Below are 19,058 nucleotides of genomic sequence, written 5' to 3'. Positions count from 1 at the left end.
CTTGCGATAGATCTATTCATTTTTTTTTAAATTTATTTGCAAATCCTAAATCATATTCTTGGGGAATTTGCATGACATGATTGATATGAAAAACTTCTCATTTAATGGGACTAATGACATTAAACTGACCCAGCAAATGTCATTTCAATTACGGCATTATCATAATTTGACATAAATGAGAACGCGGAATTATACATAGAAAAATAGGCCTACTTGTCGATCAAACGCAAATGCCCTAAAGTTACTGATACTAGATTAGAAAAAGTCATTCCACTTCAATCACTGATTCATGTGTAGACTTCTACTTACACATCATCTGGATCTGGATTCCTTGAAGTTGTTGACTTGGCCAGCTGGGGTTGCTTGATTGGCGTAAGCCGTGGCAACACAATTCCACCGTGCATGTCGTAACACGAATTTGCACATTCTAAATAAAAATTCCTGCAAAACTGTTCATGCAACTCCAGCAAGTGGAAAGCAAAATTTTCATCGGCACGCTGACGCTGAAGCCTCCCCCTCTGGTCTCTTACTTGTCCTCCAGCTAAGAACACGTCTCTCTGCGTTCTCCACTCGTCGATAGCGTCAAACAAGTAGATACGTTGCCTCGAGTTGGACGGCTGTTTGATCTCCATTGTGAGGTTTCATTACTAAACCAAAGCCAAGGCTAAGCCGAAACAGTACAGCACTTTTTATTGCAAACAGTACTCGCATACCACACACAATATTGATACTGACATACCGGTACCGACGATTTTCTATCAACTTTGTTATGTTACGATCCGGCCCAACGTACTGTAAGCTGTACGTATAACACATGCAGCTGACGCAGCAGACAACATTGCACGATGAGATCATAACAACCTGCCATATGGCCATATGCATTGCAACTTGCTATACATGAAGCTTAGAGTTTTAATATTTCTTCATCAAAGCATATTTATAAATACCAAATATTAAACAACGTAATTTATATGAATAATTTATGATATTGTTATATAATATTTTCAGACATTTTTAAATATTATTGCCTAGATTGCTGAAATTGGCACCATAGTGCATATAAACAGAGACTGGAGCCAGATACGTACGTACGTACACCCTACAGCTCTCACTTGTTGTGTCGCGGACCGGGAGAGATTTTCATGCGCATGGCTGTCGTGCGGTTTTGTGCATGCACCCATTCGGCCCCATTCGGTAGGTATTCGGGCGTCCATGTTGAAATTACAGTGGACAGCTCGCGCGGCGCTCGTGCCCCATCAGGTTTTCGCTGGTGCGCTGCGTAGCGTCGTGTTCGGCATTCGGTACGTACGGGGGTACAATAACGGGAGGAGCAGTTTGTCGTGCTTTTCTACTGAGCTGCGAATCGCCTGCGACGACCGGCTGCCTTTAAAGGGTGTGTACAGTTCTGGTTGAGGTGAGGATTTAGTTTTGAACGTTTTGTGAGATATTCAGAAACCACGCTATGAGATGTCAAAGAGCATGCGATTCCAAGGGGTATCAAAAGTTTATTTGATGAAAATCGGTTTTGAAATGGCTGATATCCAAAAACAAGGTGAAACAAAGAGATCCTAATAAAAGGCGTGGCCTGTCGCCTTTTATTATTATTATTATCACTTTTTGGATATCCCAGCCATTTGAAAACCAATTTTCATCAAATAAACGTTGAATCCTTCTTAAAATTACATGCTCTTTCATATTTCATAAGAGGTTTCTCATTATCTCACTTAGGAATGTTCAAAACATGAATCCCCACCTCAACTAGTACTGTACAGTCCCTTTAAGGTATGCTGACAAAACAAGCTGTTAAAAAAAGCAGGTTTGTTGTCCTTCAAATCTTTGACTGCTATGCAGTCTGTTACATGTATTTTAGGTGGCGCTCTTGGAGTCATGAAGATGTTCATGAAGTCTTTCCATGATATCGTAAACGAGACCATGGAATTGTTAATGCCCATTCTTTTTCACCTAAAAAATACAATATCATTGGCGTAAGATGTACACCAAAATGAACAACTTTGTTATAATTCAAAACAACTTGCAGGCTTATTAAAAATGACGAAGATTTCAAGCAATAGAGACAAAAGATATTTGCACAATACTTTTTGCAGTGACTTTGCACTGAAGCATACCAATAGATTATTCTCTTTAAGACGATATTAAACAAAATATTATTTCTTATTGAAAAGTGAAGAAGGTTAAGATCAATGAAGGAGGATTTTTCTCCTTTTTCTTTACATTGGAAAATGACTTGCACTTAATGGCTTTACATTACAGGAGTAATTGTTTCATCGCAGCGACTTTCTCTTGATCATAGCATCATAAGACTTGTGTTAGAAATTGAAGGAAGATATGTCGATGTATTTACCTCGTTTGATGTTTAAGTTTATAAGCATGTTCTAGGAAGAGAAATAGAGACGGAGTGAAGTAGATATGACACGATATTATCCTTTCGATGTCCTGGTTTAAAATGGCAGATACAAAGTAGTGTCCTTTGTCCTTCCGTACTGAAAAGAACGCAGTGTCGCACAATGCGTTTACACTGTGTTCAAAAAGTCTACTATGAAAAAAACGCTCGAATTTAACAGTCTGGAGATTATTTCACACTGTGATATCGTCGCTGGGGTGACAAGACCTTGTATCTCAAATTTTGGTGAAAATGACTTTTTTGCATTAGTGGTCAAATAATCGGTTAAGTGATGTCCTGTCCAAATCCCAGCTGTCTTACCCCAAAAATGAAGCCACCACGGCATGTCAAAGGAACGGCTATCCCATTCAGTATAGTGCTTTGGCCGCCATGTTTTTTGGCTCTCCTGAACATTTGACATTTTTGAGATACGAGGTCTTGTCGCCCCAGCGACGATATGGTTTTTCACAGGGTATTCGTTGTGTTCCACACTGTGAAATAATGATTCATACCTATGAATATTGATGATTCACAATGTGTTCACACTGTCGATATGTTCGAATTCATCAATGTGAAGAGATTCCACACTCTGTTTACAATATTTTCAAACTGTGTTTCACATAGTGTTTTACATTGTGGGACACTGTGTTCTTTCCAGCAGGGTTATTTGCAGTGTTTTGAATGTAATTGCGAACACCTTTCATGTCTCAATTATATGTGTGTAAAGCGTAGCAAGGGTGGCGAAACCGGAAGGAGGGGGAGGGGCAGACCCTACCCTACATTTCCTTTTCTAGGGGGAGAACATCTTTTTATTTTAGTCGACATCATTATATTTTAGTTGCTATTTATCATTCACTATACTTTTCACCTCAAAAAGTCAGATTCTGATGTTCACTTGTTTTCTTGATATATCAATAAGTTATCAATAAGATATCCGTCTTTGTATAAATCATTGGCCTTGCTTCCGTTTGTACGGCTTCGGTCTTTCCCACTGCAAAAGCAGAAATAATGTTCCCGCTGGTAAATTTTCTGGGACTCTTAATTTCCCTTTTGCATCAACATCTTTACTTGTGTGTTTGAGTTTCTCTCATAAATGTTTTTTTTTTTCTTTTTCAAATATTTCCAGAAGATCCTTTAGAGTTACAAACTGTTTAATTCAGGGTTTCTCTTTATCTGAAACATTTCATCAGAGATCTGTGTCACCAAATAATGACTTTAAAAGTTTTCTTTCGTATTCGTGCAATGAGTACTTTTGTTTAATAGTGCTCTGTTCAGTTCTTAAAATATTAAGTATTCGATCATTAGAAAAATTCCAATTTGTTATTTTTGTTTTAAGTAGGACAATAAGTGCATTTGAAAGGCGACTATTTTTGGATCTTTATGTACATAATGTAATTAAAGCGCCATCTCCAGGGAATTCCCTTGTCCATGGAGAGGTTTCATATCTGAAGAGGTTGTACAGACGATAGGCCTTTGTTTAAACGGCACAAATAATAGTCTCGGGATGTCTGTGATAGTGGGAGGAAACTAGGAAGAATAAAAACAAGTTCCGTGTCCGTACAGGTGACATAATCTCCATCCGGTAAGCTGATGGTATAAAAATCGTCAGTGTGGAGTTTTCTCCATCATCTTAAGCCTGTATACTAGGGCATCCAGTTAATATCACCGAGCATTTCTTGCCTGGAAGACACCTCGACGTCAACTTGCTGCGTGGAGAGGACTCGTGTAAAACGGCTAATTGGATAGGCACGTTACACTCCAAGAAACAAAAGGACTTCAACACCACGCTCAAAATGAATGTAAGTCCTACCACAACTTTAGTTTGACATTCAAGAAGAGTCGTGCCATTATGATTATCTTACCATTACACCTGACATTGACAGTTGGTATTGTTGCAACTACAATTCCACATGGTATTTCAGTTGACAGCCTGCGCTCGTTTTTCATCTAGCAAACACTCGAAAATTGTGTCGTGATGAACCTTTTGTATTAGATATCAGTTTATTTTTTATTTGTCGATTAATTCAGGTTAATGTATTTTTGCAATAGCGGTGTGTAATTAGTCTATGACAAGAAACAGAACGACAAGATTTATCATAACTACGTATTCTATTTAAATAATTTCCCATTTGCATTGAAACTCCGTTACTAGTTGAAATGCGAATAGTATTCAAGTGTTTTTTTCCACTTATTATATTTACTGCGTTGGCATAAGCAAAGATACCCCTTTCCCGCTGAAGGAAATCTTCCCCGGGTGCACCCGGGGGCACCCGGGTAACCCCGCAGTGTGAAAGGAAACTCGGTTGAAACCTAGGGGAAGCCTAGGTGAAACACCGATTAAATTTGGGGCAATTTTTACCCTAGAAGCGTCCTGGGTAAACACCGATAGTTCAACGGGAAACCACCGGTGGTTCACCGAGGAACGCCCAGCGTGAAAGGTCGTCTCGGTGAAACACTGGGCGAAATATGCAGATTATATCCAAGGTCATGCTTTGTTTCCTGTCATGGACACGTTTTTCGCTAGCTATCAATCGCGAGCTCCCAAATTAATCCACACGTAATGCGTGTATGTAGAAAACATACACAAGACTAGTATGTCGTTCGTGTGACGTAGTATAGTATAGTATGGCTTTGCTTCGCGAACGAAGATACATCGGCATTGTATTGGATCGTGTTGTATTGTACGCATGCCGTATACAAATAAGTGCTGCGCAAAACTGAGATTAGTACTTGAGTTGCCGTGTCGTTTGTCCTGTTAAATGTTGCAGTTGAATTAACTATTTTCCAGTTAAGTTCTGTGGGAGTTAGAGAATTACGAGTACGAACCATTATAGTAAAGTATCATGTTCAAATGTCGCGCCATATTACACACTTCCGCTGGAATCGGCCGCAGTGTGAGAAAAAAAAAAAAAAAAAAACACGTCTAGGGAAAGCTGCAAACAAAATTCACCGAGAGCATTGTCGTAGGTGTGAAACGAGGGCACTGAAAATTTCACCGGTGGTTCACCGAGAGGGGCAGCGGGAAATGGGTATGAGTTTGATATAATTTCATCCATATGGAGTTATGGACGTATCATTGACCAATCTCTTATCATTCCGTATTTTTGCCTCATCAGACCCTACTTCTACTTACGTCGATGGCAGCAGCCATCTTCCAGACGGTTACATCTTCACCAGTCCCGAGCACCTCTCAGACATGTCTGCCAATAGACGCAGCTGATTCCCATCGACGAGAACTGAACTCCAATCTTTTCTATCCTCAAGCGGCAGCATTCGCCGTACAAAGTTTCAACCTCTCAACCAGTGATATGGGCTTGGCCCACACGTCAAGCTGTCCGTTGGATGGCGTCTCCAGCCCGCAGAACTGCCCCGTAGGAGCGAAACCAAACGCTGGAAGTCCAGAGATCATGAACCAAGACGGCTCGTGTCCATGGACATACGTGGAATGCTTCGATGCCGACCGGATTCCAATGGCGATCACTATGGCCCAATGTCAGTGTTCTGCATGTCTGGATCCTTACACACACGAAGTGGATCCCAACCTTCGATGTCAACCTGTGATGTACAACCTGAAAGTCCTGCAGAAAACCCAGTGTGTGGATGGTCACTTCCGGTACGAGCAGAAGACCCTTCAAGTCCCCGTGTCATGTACCTGTATGCGTATGAGACGAGCATAATAGATGCCAGCTGTTGGTAAAATATCCATGTCTTGAGTTCTTGCTCCAATGTACTCAGTATTGACTATTCAAATATTTTTACTCATTCTTGTGAAATGTGCTAAACTCCAGTCTTGCCTTACACCTTGTCGTCTACAAGAGTCATCTAGCTCTTACTAAAACTGAATTGTTGTTAAGATATTTTTTGTCTTAAGATTATTTATTATCTTATTTTTAACAACTGATGTAATCAGGCTTTTATGCAAATGGGCAAAAAGTATTTTTGTATAAATGACGCTTATCCATTTCTCTGTTCATTTTTGACGATGATTTCATCGCATATCGATGGGTATTATTGATTGATACGTTATAGCGGAAAAGTGGAAATTCAGAAAATCTGAAATTAGTGACGATTACATTCGAAAAGGAAAAAGTAACATTTAATTTGATTTAATAACAATTACAGCCGCTGCCGTAGTTAGATAGATGATTCGAAGTTCAGGATTGTTTTTTTTTTCATTAAGACGAGAGGTAGAATTATTCTGTAAATTGTTCAAGATGATTTGTGATGTAAAATTGCAATGTATCTCCTGTGTAACAGTATTCGTCTTAAAGGACAAGTCCACCTTCATATACATGTGGATTAAGTAAATGCAGCAATATCATGAGAACACATTAGTGAAAGTTTGGGGAAAACTGTACAATCCGTTCAAAAGTTATGCGTTTTTAAATCATGTGTGCAGACACTGCTGGACGAGAAAGAAGACTACTACGGTGTATGATGTCACAAGCATACAACGATATAAGGAAAATATAAAGAGAATTTCACATTTAATTTTTGGAATAAAGTGCACATTTCCTCAACCTGTCACTGATGTATGTTTAAGGTAATATTATTCCCACCAGCCTTCTGAAAGAGGTAAGTCAAGCGTTCTAATATCAAGCGAAAAAGTGAAAATATGTTGAATTTTCTTTATGTTTTCTTTATAAAATTATCGTTATAAACATGTGACATCCAAGCTATAGTAATCTTCTCCTTAAGCAATGACTGAGCAAAAACTCCAAAAATTCATAACTTTTGAACAGGCTGTCCAATTTTCCTCAAACTCTCACTGATGTGTTCTACTAATATTGCTGCATTCACTCAATCCACATGTCTAGGAAGGTGAACTTGGCCTTTCAGCTTGTTAGGGGAATACTGTAAGACGCTTAAAACCAAATTCTACTACCGTATACAAATGGATCAATTAGTTCTCTTTATATATTTTAAACACATAATGTACAAATTTAAATCTAATCATCGTTCCAGTTTGTCACAGATTCCAACCTGCATTTCTATAATATGTCATGAGGATGTGATCTCTGTGTGTGTTTGTTACTTTTTGAGTTCTATGTTTATTGTAATTCGCGAAGCCTGTAAAAGAAATGTACAATTTGTAGTCTGTATTACTCAATGTTTGAGTACGGAAAAAAAAGTCAAGTTTGACGTCATGCATTACAAGTATCCACTATGTGGCAATATGTTGTTACCTTCTGGAAGAAAAGCTGTATTCCTATTGAAGTGTGCAGTTATACATATCTATGTACTTATCTATACATATTATATCCCACCTATTTATTCGTTAATTTATGCATTGTATTTATAAACCTCTGTACGATAAACTGACTGTAATGTTTTGTATTAAACTGTTATGTATACTATAATGACTCATTTAGGTAGATGGGGTTTCGAAGGAGTAATGTGTGTGGTTTTTTTTTTGTCGCATTTTAAGTCAGATGCATACTTCTGTAATATCAAACCATTAAACAAACACTTAACTTAGATAATTAAAGTAAAGAGTGTTTAGACATGGTTAGATGTCTAATTTCCGTTTCTCATAGGGTGGGAAGATGCACTTCTCAATATATAGTGCGTACATGCTGTGCGTGCATGTACATACTACAAAGGGCTCTAACTTATTGAATACAATAAAAAGCATTAAAGATAATGTATCGTGTCTGAACACATTATTGACTTACCAAAGAGTTTACAAATACTTAAATGACATAACGATATATATATATACATGTATACATGCATACATGTATCGAATACAGATTGACGTGCGACGTCTGGCTTAGTAACCCGGCGCTTAACCACAAGTGACCGGTATCATTTTCTGTTTTCACATTTGTACGTGTGCGTAAGAGTTTGAGTGTGGCTATGTAGATCTGATGTGGATGTGCTTGCTTGATCGTGTGGTTGCAAGGGTGTGCATTTAGTTGTGTGTTTGTGTGTCTGAGTGTGTGTGTGTGTGTGTGTGTGTGTGATGTTCTTTCAGTGAATATGTGTAGGGTTTAGGATGTGTGCTCAGTGAGAAGAGAAGAGAAGTGAGTCAATATTTTCTTATCTCTCAGACTGAGCAGATACATACATCATTCACAGGATTTTGATGTAATCATGTAGACCCACTTACAATAAAAAAGACACACACACACACACAATCGACATACACATTTAACTCAAGAAACACAAAAAACGTAATATGCGTATACACAGCCAGTGCACGAAACAAGCACGCATCACAAATGCCTACTCGTTAAGAAGAAATCGTGAAAAAAAAACATTAAAATGACGAATAAAATGCAGTGTTTCCGTTCAAAAGGTAAGATAAAATGAGCGATTTGAGCTGGATAATTAGTTAAAGAATATTTTTTTAATCTCACTTGACAAAAGTTTTGAAAAGGTAGGGACGGAGTTTTTAGCTTGGGTTGTGATTTCATTTCAAGACTTACAAATATTATAATATGCCATTTACCGGTAATGAGAATGAGAGAATTGAATAGGGTTACTTCCAAAGTGAAGAATGCATTCGATCCAAGATTTGAAATATTCGCGATTTGTAACTCGGGGTTTTCAACACACAAATATGAAATAATGTTGACTTTATTTTTCTCCCTTTGAGAGAAGACGTTCCATAACTTTTGTCACTCGCTAATAAAATAGGCCTGTGAAAATTATGGACAACTGACAGTGATGGGTAACTAGATTGAGAGGACCTTGTCGACGAGCAGTTGAAATATCGAAGAGAACGTGAGCCATGACCTTATGGAACAAACACAGTGTTACCACACTGTGTTCACATAGTTAACTATGTGTACAATGTGTGAAAATAGTGTGTTCACAGTTTTGCCACAGTGCAAAATTACAAACTTTGTGGTTCACCACATACAACTCAGATAGTCATACACAGTTACCACAGCTTACCACATAATAATCATAGTGTGTAATATGCTACAGTATGTAGGCATGGTGTGTTCATAGAGTTGTGATAGTATTAATTTTCAATTTATTTTCAATTGTGGTTAACCACATACTTATCATATGGTGACATGCAGTTACCACATAATAGTCACAGTGTGTCACATATTGCAGTCTATGGGAATAGTACCTCCACAGAGATGTCACAGTGAAACGATGGACTATGTGGTCTATCTCCTACTAGCCATATAGTAGTATACAGTTACCACAGCCACCATATAATAGTCACATTGTGTGATATTTCAGTCTGTGGGAAAGATGTGTTCATGTAAGAGCGCAGTGTGTATTTAAAACCATGTGACTTACCACATGCTAAATCTGATATAAATCACAGTTACCAGAGCTTACCTTTGACCACAGTGTGTCACACACTGTAGTATGTGAAAGTTGCCACAGTGTGGAATCCTTGTCTTTGTGGTTCTTCCCCGAAAGTCACATACTAATCACAGTTGCTATACAGCGCTTGCCACACAAAAACCACATTGTGTCACATATTGTAGTATGTGGCAATATTGTGTCCGCCGAATTTTCACAGTGTGAAATTTAGATTATGTGGTTTCTTACCCAAAAGTCACACAGTGACTGGGCATGTACTACAGTTTACCACAAATAACCACTGAAAGTGTCACATATGTTGCAGCATGTTGAAATATAGTGCTGAAGATTTGTCACAAAGTATTGTCTAGTTTATAGTAACCATGCCTTAATGCATTACGAATAGATGATCTATATGTGACCCTGCACCTCAAAACAAACAAAAAGTCGCCAGACATGAATTTTCAGTTAAGACCATATTCTGAAAGAGCAGACTTTAAGCTTTAAAATGATGTATAACTCAAATCAAATGGACTATCCTAACCTATCTAAATATTGGAAAGAAAGCACAAACTCAGGAAAAGTGTGAACTGAGAAAAGAGGCTCTGAAGTACAGTGTCTATTTAAGCGCTTAATCTCTACCAAACCGTGCTGGCTGTGCGATGAATGGGACAAAAAACAGGAAGTAAACCACTAGAGTAACAACAATGAAGAGATTATCAGATTAAACTGAAATTAAACATGCCTCATTAACACATTCTGTCCATAATTAATGCCAACTTTCAAAGCAGTAGCACTATCCTTTCAAAAGTTATTAGAGTTGAAAGTGGAGAGTGTGGACAAGGTTTTTCAGAAATGGAAAAGGGATTCTAAAGACACACCTAATCACACTATTCTACCAAAAATGTTAGAGATAAACTGCTAAAAAAACACACTTTCCTGCCCGTTTTATGATACCAATTTTTAGCATAATGTAAAAGAAGACCCGCTCTTTCAGAAAAAATGAAAAGTCAAGTTAGGCTAGGTTGACCCATTTCACTTATTTTCAGTCCTCACGCAAAATCAATGTGTGCGACTTTATGTTCATTTTGAGGTGCACGGTCACATAGTTGGCCAAGTCCCCCCCCCCCCCCACCTGAAAACAGATCGACACCCCTTGCTCTGTGCACATACCCGATGTAGATAATTACCTGAAAAGTTCTACGGAATGAGTAGCCACTTTTTTTGGTACCAGAATTGCATGGTTTGTAAGCCCTACATTATAAACAATTAACAATTAACTCTCGAAATATCAATATCAATATCCACACATTTCATTGGAGGTCTATGACCTTGTGTGATTTTCATAGGTGAAAGGTAATGGCTCGTTAATAAGCAGGGCCTATGAGTGCTCTCTAGAACATCATCATGTTTACCATCAATGATGCCAAACGTTTCTGATACTTTGAGGTCATTGACCTCTCGAGATCATCAGAGGTCAACGGCAGAAACTTGTCTGTGTGCCTTGGAATATGAAGACAATGTCATTGTAAAACAGGTATACTTGTTTTATACATCTTTACCATGTTTACCACCAACCAATGATGTCATAGTTCAATATTCTGATAATCTGAGGTCATTGACCTCTCAAGGTCATCAGAGGTCAAAGGTAGAAACCTGTCTGCTCTGTAGAATATGAAGACAATTTCGTTGTAAGACAGATATGCTTGTTTTGTACATTGTACATCTTACCAATGTTTACTATTAACCAATGATATCACAGATCAATATTATATTTTGAGGTCATTGACCTCTAAAGGTCATCAGAGGTCAAAGGTAAAAACCTGTCAATGCTCTGTGGAATCAGAAAATGGTTTCCCTGAAGTATACAGTTTGTAGATGCATGTTTAATGTATCATAACCACATATATCAGTCACAAATGTCTCAAAACATCGATATTCTGATATTTAAAGTTCATTGACCTCTGGAGGTCATCAGCGGTCAAAGGTAAAAACCTGTCAGTGCTCTGTTGAATCAGAAAATGATTTCTCTGTAATAAAATGCATGTTTAGTGCATCATAACCACATCTATCATTCACAAATGTCTCCAAATATCAATATGCTGATATCTAAAGTTCATTGACCTCTGGAGGTCATCAGAGGTCAAATCAGACTTACCTCCCGATCTTAAAATAAATCTTATGGTATGAACTAACACTGGTGAAAGTTTCATGCTTTAGTCAAATTTTGCACAATTCTCGTGATTTGATGGCTTAACCGCTCTACTACAAAGAGCTTGTGCCCATGATGATGCTGATGCTGACACTTACATTATTTTTTTTTTTAGATTGAGTTCGGAATTTTTCTCTTCCTTACTGTAGCTTGAAAAAAAAAATATTTTCAAGGTGTTTCCAGTGGGCAGGTGCGAAGAGCATGGTGTACTGCATGGGCAAGTTCTGGAAAAGAGCGCTGCCTTGTGCTCAGTTGAAGCAACATGTTCCAGATGATTGAGGAAATACCACATAGGCAGGTTAAAATATCATCGTGTCAGATGGAAATTTCTCCACCTTCAAGAAAATGGAAAGTGTGTCTTTTATATGTTTCTTACTAATCAACTTGAGGGTATGCAACTACCTTTTGTGTTGTAGAGAAATAATTTCATTTATCCTGCTCGATATGCGTTGGGATATTCCCTGTACAACATGCTATCATCAGCGCTCCAAATTTCGCATGATATCCTTAGCCTTCTCTAAAGAAGAAAAAAAAAGTAGAATTACACAAAGAAATGACATGAAAACTATATTTATAAAAAATGGACAAAAATTAGGAATGGAAGACACAATGAGAACCCTTACAAATTGTTCATGTACATACATCCATTCTCCAAGCAGAGTGATAGTAGTGTATGTTTCTTTATTTTAAGAATCGCCGATGCACTGGACATGAAATAGAAAAATTAGCGATTTGTATTTAGTAGAAGGGTACATGTATTGATGAGAGTCAGTGGTTCTAACGTTTGCCTACATACCCTACACGTGGCGGAGAGTGAACTTTCGGTTTTGTAATTAACAAAACAGTGATATCTATGCCATTAATGCTGGATTAGAACACCTAAATGATTCCCTAAAGTAAGCGTAAAATTAATGTGTTCCAAGACTCCATAGGACGGTGGAGATCCGCTACCTCAAACACATCATAAATTTAGGGAACGATGGTTTATTTTGTAATGCTGCATCAGTAGTATCCTGTATCCCTTTACAGGGCAAAGAAATTGATACTGAAATGACCTTTGGAGAAACGGCAAAGTCCGACGAACTATAATTGCGCCATAGTGCCATTTCGGCAGTAATAACATCTGAGGCCTGGTAAGCATAATCTTCCCACGTTTCTTACTGCTGGAAAGATTTTTTTTTTCCGATTTGGAAAATGACATTCGCGGAGTACAGATATTATGTGACGACTATTGAAAGATTGAATATATTTTGACAAATGAAGATACGTAGGTATTTGAATACTTTGAATTGTCATCAATAGCTCTACAACTAATGATCTTGAATAAATAAATAATAGATAAATCTTGATAACTATTGGTTTTGGTGAAGAACTCTCGAAATCTTGTCAAAGTGATAAGTAAGAACCGGAGAAAAGTACTTAGACACGTTACATTAAAAAGGAGGATCAATATATAGATGATGACTGGCGGGGGAGTAAACATACCGAATGTTCCACCCGAAGGGTTTGAAATGCTATTGAGGGAGGTTATAAGTCCCGAGACGAAGTCGAAGGATATCGCCTTCCGAAAAGCATTTCAAACCCTGAGAGTGGAACGTTTGGTACATGTTCCCGACAATTAAAGTCATCATCTGTTATATTATATAGGTTAGTCAAATACGTCAAATACGTCAACGTCAACCGCCAGCACAACGTACTCGATCGCTCGCGCAGAGCCAAATTCACTGTGCGCGCGGGTCCTTCTGTCATTTGTTACGTGAAAATGTTTTCCCATGGGAGAATATTACAAAAATGTTCTCCCATGGGCGAACATAACCAATGTTCCTCCATCACTTGACTGTGTTTAGCCAATCACTAACCGGTATTTGACTAACCCATTTACTATAGTATAATGTTGGGTGTGAGGCCGTCATGAGGGACATTACCTGCTGATAAGCTGCACCAATGTCCCCGAGGAACAATCGAATGAAACGTATACAAAAACATGTTTTATTCCCCTTTCTGTTTTGCTTTTTAAGTATACTGCTATCAAATTTCCTAGCGTAATTTATGTTTTTGTTATTACAAATATTGTCATCTGCTGCTCATCTTGTTGTTCATGATAAAATCTTTGAATCATATTGGGACGAAGATCAAAAACTAAGTTTCACTTTTACAAGATAATAATATAAGGGAATAGATATGTAAATGTACACAAAATACCAAGGAAACAATGGAAAGACATGAGCACGATGTTAAAAGTAAATGTGCACGCTACATTAAAGCATATCCTCTCAGATTCTTTCCAGGAAATATCATCTCTTTCTTTCATTTGTAGTCCAGAAAATTGGCCCTATTTGTTATTTCCTTCTGTTACCATCTCTTCTCAGAAATGGGTAGGTCCTACACCTTTGTTTTCCCAATTGTGCTTTATATTCTAAGCTATGCAACCCTGTCACCTTTGTCCTGATTCAGAGATAGCTTCTAGGAAATAAAAGGAAAAAAAATATGTCTAGTATATATCAATGATCTATGATATCAAACGCTTCTTTCACCTATTGAGAAAGAGAGGTTATATTTGAATTGTTCATTTATAACGTCTATAAATATCTGGTATTTTCCAGTTTCAACACAACTGCATACTTGAAGAGTTTGTTTGCAAAAACCGATTAAGTCCATATTTGCCAAATGGAGATATTTGCGATTAAAGGTCAAGAAAAATAAAGAGAATAATAGAAAATGTTTGCTTCTTTTGACCATAACTTCAAAAATATACCTTTATATGTAGTGACCAATATGTCATTTAAAAGGTATTTTTGTGTACTTTGTGACAGAGATCGTACTTCAAAATCTTCAAAAATGGACTTATCGGTTTTTGCAAACAAACTCTTCACTTCTTATTTGTTACGAATTTTATTGCATAATTTTTATAATATTGTATACAACAACGTACGTGCACGGCGTTTCTGAATTCTTCCTCTCTCTCTCTCTCTCTCTGTCTCCCTGTCTCTCTGGGTTTTTTTTTTTCTGTCTGTCTTTCTCATTGCCGGTCAAAAATGTAAGATTATCAGACACATATTCAGTTTAGCTCAGTTTAGTTTGATTTTATTTCTGCATTTTTGCAACTTAAATCGTACATGAAACTGACAACTTTACACGTGTACTAGTATCTTACAACAACAGCAACCAAAAATATATTCATAATATAACGATCACCATATTCTTTTAAGTATTTGGACATAGAGCTATGAAATCAAAGAAATCAACAATACACTTATTTCCAGGTACAGACAGGAGAAAATGCAAGAGCCTGTCATCATTAATAAACAAGTGATTGACAGTGATGGCAGCCTCGTAATTATGACTTTCGAAATCCTTTTTTTTTTTCGAACGTGGTCCTGTCTAGCTGTTTGAAAACAATGGCATACTTAGAATTCATTTATTACAAGGAATTTCCCAAACCGTGTACATGAATCACAGGTGTGTTGAAGAGAATACTTTCTGTAACTGACAGTACATTGAAAATAAATTGATGGTAAGTACAATTGATGGGTATACAGAGAAGAATTAAAATATCAATTTCCTGGATATATGTTACCACATGGTGGCTACTAAAGCGTAACGTCAAACTTGACTTCGATTTCTGCACTCAACATTGAGTAGATGAAAATTTGATACTCACGTACATTAATGTGCGTGATTACAAACAAGAGAAATTGCATGGCATAAACGAAAACAAATTGTCCATAGGACATTTAAATAAAGAATGTTGTAAAAATAATGCATGTCGAACAACAGCAATAGAGTGAGTTAGCATTGTTGTTGTTGTTTTTTCCTAATTGTCTTAGGTCATGATATACTCATATCATGTACGTCATCACATATGCAGAATGTGATGACCAACATGTTCAGATTTTCTGATGTTTCTCTACAAATGTTCTCTATAAATATTTCACCACGTCAGTGCTAGGCAAGACGGCATATTGACTAACACTATAACGAAAATATCTCAGATTTCTTTGTTTATAGAAGAAACCCTGAAAATGTCGAGAAAACCTTCGTTTATCCTACTAGAACAAATAAATAGTAGAATTACTGCACATTATATATATATATATATATATATATATATATATATATAAATTTTACTGCGGAGGTTCATAGTTTGTTGTCTGGCTGTAGAAAAGACATATCAATGTTGCTGAGATTGTAGGTTTCCTTATCAACGTCAAGGTGTTCACGAAAACTAGATTCACGAGCAATTTGGGCAGGAGAATATATTAAAGCAAGGCATTTCTTATAGACATTATATTGCGAATACATAACAAGACAAAGAATAAATAGTATTATGAGAAATAGTGAATACATTAAGTGAGAGCCTGTCTTGTGACTAGAAAACGCACCCCTAGACACGCCGCATGCGCATACATGCGCACGACACGGGGACTTGAAGGGTCCTCTGCTCGTATCTGAAGTGGCCATCCACACACTGTGTCTTCTGCAGGACTTTCATGTTGTACATCACAGGTTGACAACGAAGGTTTGGATCCGCTTCGTGTGTGTAAGGGTCCAGACATGCCGAACACTGACACTGGGCCATAGTGATCGCCATTGGGATACGGTTGGGGTCAAAGCATTCCACGTATGTCCATGGACATGAGCCGTCTTGGTTGATAATCTCCGGACTTCCAGCATTTGGTTTCGCTCCTACGGGACAGTCCTGCGGGCTGGAGACGCCATCAAACGGACAGCTTGACGTATCGGCCAAGCCCATGTCACTGGTTGAGACGTTGAAACTTTGTATGGCGAATGCCGCGGCTTTGGGATAGAAGAGATTGGAGTTCAGATCTCTGCGATGGGAGTCAGCTGCGTCTATGGGCAGACATGTCTGAGTTGTGACAGGGACTGGTGAAGACATGACGGTTTGGAATATCGCTGCAATCACTGATGTAAAGAGGTATAGAGTCTGTAGAGAAAATACAAAGGGCATTGAGAAAAAGGGACCATACATTAACATTGTCATTTTCAGTAGAATACGATAATTATTGTATCAAATCATCTGCTATGTGTGCGTATTCTGAATTTTGATCATACGTCGGAAAAAAAAAAACTTTGGTAATGAAATGCATAAGAATGGAAAACATAGATGATAAAATGTCCTTAAATAGCTATATAGTTTGGACTTACGTTCATTTTGAGGATGATTTTAACGGTCTCCTCTTTTTCGTTGAGGCTTTAAGACTTCGCTGCTTCCGAGCCCTTCAAGTCAGTCAGTGTCAAAAACAAAGTATCTTCTTCGGTTGATAGAGGCTTGAGACGAAGTGCTGGCTGATGTTGAGTGGATGATATCGCAGGCAGATTGAAGATGATGGAGAAAACTCCGCACTGCCCAGTTTTATACCATCGACTTTCCGGATGGATATAACGTCGACTGCAAGAATATGCAACGTGTCTCAGTACTTCCTAGTTTCTATTAACTACCGTAGAGATTAAGCGAGTACCATTTTTAGCTACTAATTAGCTAATCACCAAGGTACTTGTTCAAATGTGAAACTACCCAAATGCTGAGTGGGAATTCCCCAGATTTTCTAATTCTATAATTGGATCTCTTTTGCGGGTATACTCGTCTTGATAACCGTCTCAGAATTATTTAAATGCCATTACATAGAGGAATAAATACATGGATTTCCCTTCCATAAAACCTCCCCCTCCCCCTCCCCGTACAAAGTGCTCTCTTCGACACTGTGCGTGCACATTTTTTTTTTGCTCTATTGTTTGACTACTTGATCATGATACGTGGACTTAAATCTTCATGAACCGGCAAGGTTGAAGTTTTTATCTGAATCATAATGGAAATAAGAAAGGCACCGAAAAAAAAAAAAAATAGGAAAAGTACAGTAATGAAGCATTGATTAAATGTTATGTAACGAAACCTTATAATGTGACACTTTCAAATCAGCAACTTTCTGAATTTGTGTCCAACCGTATGATTCCCCCCCCCCCATTCGTTTGTTTTTGTACAATTACACTGCATTGTTGAACTATATCTTTACATGAAATGACAGTACATGTTTATTGTTCTGTGTGGGCTATTTTTAGAAATGAGGTCACGCATAAAAGTAGACAAGAGTCATGGATGAGTGGAAAGCTCTGTAATCTAAAGGTTGGTGATCCTTACGGAAAGTTCCAGATGGATGAAGGAACCGATCAAAGCAACACTGAGAAATTGTACCTCCAACATATTCGTTCTGAGAGTAACGTCGCTCTTAAGTGACTTGTTATAGTTAGATCCATATTACCTGCTGACATGTAATACACTGTATCTTGTGGAGATAAGGTCTGTAGATATGATTGCAGGTGGAAAGTCGAGTCATCTACAAATGTGGCCTGCTTTATTCATATTTATGTGGGCGTTGCTACATTGAAGCTGTGACTTGCTTGATAAACACTTGTTGGATTATCAGACATGCATTGCCTGGACGAAGTCGTCGCGTACCGTCATCTGAATTGTACACGTATCACCGAGGATTTATATTTAGGAGTCCTCCAACCTGTGCCCATTGATTTACATCTGAGTGGATCATTCATTCGTACGTCGAGCATCATTTTCGACATGAATGTGGTCTTAACAAAATGTTTTGCAAAGGAGAGCACCTCAGTATGTAATAGCTACGAGGTGTTACCAAAACACACACACACACACACACACACACACACACACATTTCCCACCTTTGATCCTTAATAGTTTTTAAAAAATGTATAAGATAACACTGGCATTGATATGAGCAATGACTGAAATTCTGAAATTCAAAGTTTAAAGTCCTTGTATTTTTTTTAGGAAACCTGTAAAAACAATGTTACTCTTTCAATATCAGTAATTTCGCTGTCATTGTTCGTGTATAATACGTGAAATTCCTTCGTATAAATATCGCCGCATTTCATATTATGTAATCTATCATGTAATCATGTAACCAACCATGAACTGTCACTGTTCACCTATACCTCGGTGAGAAGTATTTTGTCATGCCTTACTGATCAATGATCCAGGTGAACTAACTTTGTGTAAGCCTTTAGTGAAATCAGACAAACCTCTCCTTTCCCTTTTTCCTTTCTACTATCCTATCTCTACGCAAGTCATCCCTCTCTCTCCTATTTTTTCTATGTGTAATATGTACGAGGGCTGCACGCATATC

General features: G+C 37.8%; 2 protein-coding genes across 2 annotated transcripts; one reads left to right on the top strand and one right to left on the bottom strand.

The window, feature by feature from the left end:
* The first annotated feature begins 5,538 nt into the window (after positions 1-5,538).
* LOC140233977 (interleukin-17D-like) lies at positions 5,539-6,078 on the top strand. Its single transcript, XM_072314064.1, has one exon. The coding sequence runs from the start codon at positions 5,539-5,541 to the stop codon at positions 6,076-6,078; it is 540 nt and encodes a 179-aa protein (XP_072170165.1).
* Positions 6,079-16,269: 10,191 nt separating this feature from the next.
* LOC140233976 (interleukin 17-like protein) lies at positions 16,270-16,782 on the bottom strand. Its single transcript, XM_072314063.1, has one exon. The coding sequence runs from the start codon at positions 16,780-16,782 to the stop codon at positions 16,270-16,272; it is 513 nt and encodes a 170-aa protein (XP_072170164.1).
* Positions 16,783-19,058: the final 2,276 nt, after the last annotated feature.

Source organism: Diadema setosum, chromosome 10 (genome assembly GCF_964275005.1).
Source record: "Diadema setosum chromosome 10, eeDiaSeto1, whole genome shotgun sequence".
Lineage (NCBI taxonomy): Eukaryota > Metazoa > Echinodermata > Echinoidea > Diadematoida > Diadematidae > Diadema > Diadema setosum.
This window is presented reverse-complemented; position numbering and strand designations above follow the sequence as displayed.

Coding starts and splice junctions, on each gene's coding strand:
- LOC140233977 (XM_072314064.1), top strand. CDS start 5,539: ATGGCAGCAGCCATCTTCCAGACGGTTACATCTTCACCAGTCCCGAGC.
- LOC140233976 (XM_072314063.1), bottom strand. CDS start 16,782: ATGTCTTCACCAGTCCCTGTCACAACTCAGACATGTCTGCCCATAGAC.